The sequence below is a fragment of the Melanaphis sacchari genome, unplaced genomic scaffold (genome assembly GCF_002803265.2).
Source record: "Melanaphis sacchari strain LSU unplaced genomic scaffold, SCAv2.0 Contig1787_pilon_pilon, whole genome shotgun sequence".
Lineage (NCBI taxonomy): Eukaryota > Metazoa > Arthropoda > Insecta > Hemiptera > Aphididae > Melanaphis > Melanaphis sacchari.
The window spans coordinates 1-5,982 of NW_020270840.1; the positions used below are offsets into that span (position 1 = coordinate 1).

Consider the following 5,982-nt stretch of genomic DNA (forward strand, 5'->3'; position numbering starts at 1 on the left):
TATATATATATAATTAGACAATACTATTATCATAACGTTAATAACTGAATATTAAACAACATTTATTTATTTTATTTGTTTGTTTATTAAAATATTACGAACTCGTAGCTCAATGCTTACTCCAGAAAAGCTATAAGATTTATAACATTGTGTTTATAATATTATTTTAAATGTTTTAAACTTATTTAAAAAAAAAATGTTGAGGAATATTATACATTATTATACTCGAACACATTTCAATTTAATTTAAATAACTATTCATTCGCCTTCTTTTGTTAATAAAATCCAGTATTTTCACTTTATTGCTTTTTGTGAGTCTGTGACCATGAATAGTAAAAACCAAGAAGGGGAACTTCAAAAAGTATTATGTTGTTACTTGTTAATAATTCTTAGTTGTGTCTACAATCTAAATTCTTGCACTTACCTATAAATATAAAACAATAAATATTATTAAGTATAAAAATAGTTTAAATTTTTTATATTCTATAATGATAATGAATGATATTACGATTAATACAAATGGTAGGTAGGTACCTAATAAATATTATAATGGCGTAATAAAGGTATGTACTTTCTATGTAGTTATTTTGTATTTTTTTAAATTAATAATATTTATTTAGGTTAAGTGATTTTTTTTTTTTAATTTATTTAAAGATACTACTATGTTTAAAATCGATTAGTTTTTAATTTATTATCATCAGACAATTATGAAATGAGTAAATTACATTTTAAAATATCTATATACTACGGATAATATTAACATTTGGATTATGTTAATACCTATTGAGTATTGGCCAGTGCATAGCAGCTTATGTAAATTTTTAAAATTGTTAATATTAGGTACCATAACATTTCTGTATACTTAGCGAAATCATCATAGAATTACGATAACACGATTATAACATAATAAGTTATATTTTTACAGCTTAGGCTACCAGTTTAAATTGATGAGTAATGGATATAAATGCAGTTATAATCGAGTGAAATTTTCAGCATAACTTCATGTAAAGTATAACATCAATGTGGTTTTCGTCTACATTATGTCGTGACGTGATATGTTTACACCAAAAGGTAAATGTGAGTAATGTGACATTTATAAATTTAAACGCAAATCATCGAATATTTTAAAAGCTCAAAGTATCATAGGTGTTTTTATTTTTAAAAATAAATAATTCTTCATAATCTATATTTCCCATTTAAATGTTATTTATATGTCTTCAGTTAGATAAACTTAAATAATACATTTTAATTTGTAATTTATTATGCATAGGTAGATATAATAAAAAAATGAGATCAATGGTCACTATTAAAATAGTTATTATAATATTATCCAGAATGCATTACATTAACTTATGATATATTATCTTGCTAATATCAACATAATCCAAGATTTAAACAATATTTTTAGTAATTAATGTTACATTAGTTGTGATTTAAGATAAACTCGTATATTATAGTAAATCGTGAAAAATAAAATTTCTTCCTAAATATTGTAAGTAATTGATTAAAACAAAATGATATATTAAAACACGTGTACTTATATCGTATATAATTTAAAATATCCGTAAGATGTAATCGCTCTTGGTGTACACTTTTTCGACGCAATTATTTGTATTTTTAGTTGTATTATTTATAATTTATTAAAATTTGTTCTTAAAAAGAAAATTTTTATGTGAGTTTCAATGAAATAATTAATGAAAAGAATATAAACTTAGTGTTTTTAGCGTAATCAAAATATAGTGATATATAAAATTAAAAATGTGAAATTAACCACGAAAAAACCGAATAAATCATATATTGTTTCAAAGAGATTCAACGTTATTACTATAAATAATAAGACAAATTAATATTTTCAATGTCAGTATAGTCTATAGACAGTAAGTACTAAAAACATTTTATATTCCATTATGAACAAAAACATTTATGAAGTGTTAGTTACATGATAAACATTTTTACAATTAATATGCTACCTAAATTCGGATCATTACAATAAATTATCGTTATTATTTTATCAATTTTTTTTTCATTTTTGTTCAATTATAAAATTAATAATTTATCAATACTTAATTTACTAATAAATAACCTTTTTTCGGATTTATATGATTTGGTATTTTCTACTTAGAATAACTGGCTATTTGGTTGTTATTTTCTAATAGTTGAAAAAATTAATTAATTAAAATAAACTGTTATTTTTGGTTAAGTGTACATCATACTGATATCAATGACGTTATTAAATTATGATGAGAGATGAATATTAACTTTGCGTGAAGTAAATCCTCGTATTAAAACTTCATACTTTTTCTTCACCACACGAGTTAATAAGTACATAGATTGAAAAATGTATACATTAAACCAATGGTTAATTACTGTTTATACAAATAAGATTAACATTACTTGAAAATGTACTTCTTTTCTTAGTCTAACCAAAACACATATACCTAATAAAATGATTGTACCTATTTATTATGTTTAGATACTTAGTTATAAATATTCTGATATTTAACTATACATTTTTAGAGTTCTAAGAAAAAACAAACTTAAAATATAACTCTAAGACTTTAGATTAAATAAAAGATACATTTATTTATTCCATTCATTCATTAATATGTAAATGTACATAATATATAATATATATAATATAAATATTGTATTATTACAATTAATAAAACATTCAGTAAAATTGTAAATATAGTAAATATAAATTTCAATATTAAATCGCCTAGCTGATATTATAATATAGTGTCTAGTATACAGAGATGTTATAAAAAACGTATTAAACGTAGTATTATAAGAATTTTATTTAATATTTAACTAATAATTACGCATTCATGAACTAAATTCAATGTGTTTTTTATATTATAGTTAATTAAGAAATACACATTTACAAAAGTAAATTCAACTTTAATTTTAAGATCAATCATTCAGCAATCCTATCCATTAAAAATGTCAAATACGTGTAGTATTGTATTGTTATATTTAATCACTTGCATTTTGACATGCACGGCATCTGATACGCCTAAAGTACGTGTCAACTCAGGAATAATTTCTGGTGGATATGAATATAGCTATAATGGTAGAAAAATTTATTCATTCTTAGGCATACCGTACGCAAGTCCTCCAATTCAAAACTATCGATTTAAAGTATGTTAAGAATAATTTTCATGTTCACAGGAGATAAAGGTTGAAAAAAAATAAACGTTCTTTTGCAGGAACCACAGCCCGTAAAGCCTTGGTTAGGAATATGGAACGCTACCATTCCGGGAAGTGCTTGTTTAGGACCGGATTATGAATCCAATTTCAAAATTGTTGGTCAGGAAGATTGTTTATACCTTAATGTTTATACGCCAAAGGTAATTTAAAATACATGCAAATGATGAATGATGATAATATATACACCGTGTCTCTCTTTAATACTATATAACTACATAGTACATTTGAAACACTATACTTACAAACTTACAATTATTTTAAAAGCTATTAATCACATAAACGTAAACAATTTTCGCTTTGTTCATTAATTATGTTACTATGAAGTATGAAGTGATTGACTATTGTTCTTTAATCTATATCCCAATAGTAAATACTTAAATACCCAAATATGGCATTACACATAAAAATATAATTTTATTAACTAAACAGTTACCACAATCTACCACACCCGACGATTTAATGGATGTAGTGGTGTACATACACGGCGGTGCGTTCATGGGTGGCCAGGGCATTTCTTATGGTCCACAATATCTTTTGGATAACAATGACTTCGTTTATGTATCGATAAATTACCGTTTGGGTGTATTAGGATTTGCCACTACTGGTGATAATATTTTGCCTGCAAATAACGGCATGAAAGATCAAGTAGCAGCATTGAAGTGGATACAACAAAATATCGTTGTGTTTGGTGGTAATCCAAACAATGTCACAATTACCGGCATGTCAGCTGGTGCTAGTTCTGTTCACTACCATATGATTTCACCTATGTCAAATGGTGCGTATAAGTGTGTAATCTACAATGTTTTTTAAACAAAATTAAATTCGTACGTTTTGTAAACTGTAAACATTAAAAGATTATTTACAAAATTTGTTTACAAAATTCTCGTTTTGTTGAATATTGATTGGTATAGTTTTATTTAAATATATATATTTTGTTCAGAATTAACGATGTAAAATTTAAAAAAAAACTAATAATTTGATATCAGATATTCGTTTATTAACATGACGTCTGTTTTCAATATTAAAATAAGTATAGACATTAGGCATGTTTTATTTAACATATTTACATAATATTTTATGTCTTGACAAAATTTATGTTAACTAATCTATAAAATACATATAACATCGAAGGTTACTTATTTATTCACTGACAAATCTCGAAAACTATTCAACCCATGAACAATATTGGGAAGAAATGTGTTCCTTTTATAAGAATGAAGTTTAAAACGAGTTAATGAATACGTAACATAAATCATATTATATACGTTAAATAATTTACGTTTAACTTCGTTGGTTTAAATATTAAATAGAATTGGCCTACTATAAAACTTAATTGTTTTAACATTGTTCATGTTTTTGTCAATATTTTAATTTTGATTCAAATTATGATAATCTATAAAATGTAATATCTTACATAATTATAGTAGTGTATAAGTTATAACTGTGGTATATTAAACATTTTATATTTTAAGGTTTATTTAACCGAGCAATTCTTCAAAGCGGAAGTGCTTTTTGTCATTGGTCGTATACTGAAAACGTAGAACAAAAAACAAAGTATATTGCGAACATGCTGGGATGTCCAACAAATAATTCGGTGGATATCGTTGAATGCCTTCGTTCTAGACCAGGATTGGCCATTGCTAAATCATTTATAGAATTTATGGTAAATATTTTTTTAGAATTTATGATAAATTTATAATTCAATAAATCTTTTTTTTATATTATGATGTTTATAGCCATGGTTATACAATCCTTTTTCACCATTTGGTCCAACCGTTGAATTAATCGGAGACGAAAAATTCTTACCCGATATCCCAGAAAAACTCACACCATATGATATTCCAGTGTTAATGAGTGTTACCAAAGATGAGGGTCTTATTATTGCTATATATATTACCCATGAAGATCATATTAATAAACTAAACAATAATTGGAATGAATATTTACCACATCTTCTTGATTATAACTACACAATTCCAAACGAAAAACTAAGGAACAAAGTTTCTCAAGATATAAAAAAGTTTTACTTTGGTGATCAAACATTATCAAAAGAAACCATAAGCAATCTTGTAGAAGTATGTATAATATAATTACTTGATACTTGAATAATAATTTTAACGTTTTTAATATGTTTTTAATTTTTCTTTATTGGACCAATAGATGAATTTAATATATTAACTATACATAATTAACTCAAATCATTAGATTAATCCTATAACAAATTGAGAACTAAAAAATTTATATAATATTTTGTCATTTTGAAAAATTAATCAAAATCAATCCAAATTTGTTTTACATTACTCCTTATTTTTGCAAACCTGAGTGTTAAATCATTTTTGTTTGTTTGTTTGTTTGTTTTTTTTTTTTATGTAATTTATATCGAAAATATTTGTAGTTAGGTAATTACTGTTATATTTTTTTTGTAAAGATCAATTATTTTCTATATACGTACTTAATCAGAATATAATTTTTATTCTATTCGAAGTATATTTTTGTACTTTTAGTCTTTTTAAAGTCAAATTTTTAAAATATACTATTTTTAATTTACTATATATAATTGCATGTTTATCACTCTTCCTTATTGAATATATTATAAAAATGAGATAATAATCTATTATCAACATATTTCAGATGATTTCAGATAGAATGTTTGGATATGCTATAAGTAAAGCTGCTCAGCATATTTCTGCTAAAAATACGGCACCTGTATATTTTCATGAATTTGGATACAGTGGTAATTATTCTATCATAGCTAAATTAGATCCGAAATCA

At 24.1% G+C, this 5,982-nt stretch overlaps 1 protein-coding gene across 4 annotated transcripts; it reads left to right on the top strand.

The window, feature by feature from the left end:
• Positions 1 to 749: 749 nt before the first annotated feature.
• On the top strand, positions 750 to 5,982 carry LOC112592489 (esterase E4-like; the record flags this gene model as incomplete). 4 transcript variants are annotated; one of them, XM_025336552.1, is given in 7 exon segments in its annotated part: positions 750 to 1,077; positions 2,863 to 3,141; positions 3,210 to 3,350; positions 3,640 to 3,985; positions 4,683 to 4,873; positions 4,947 to 5,285; positions 5,842 to 5,982. In XM_025336552.1, coding segments are annotated over 7 exon segments (1,494 nt in total), but the record flags the coding sequence as incomplete, so codon positions are not given.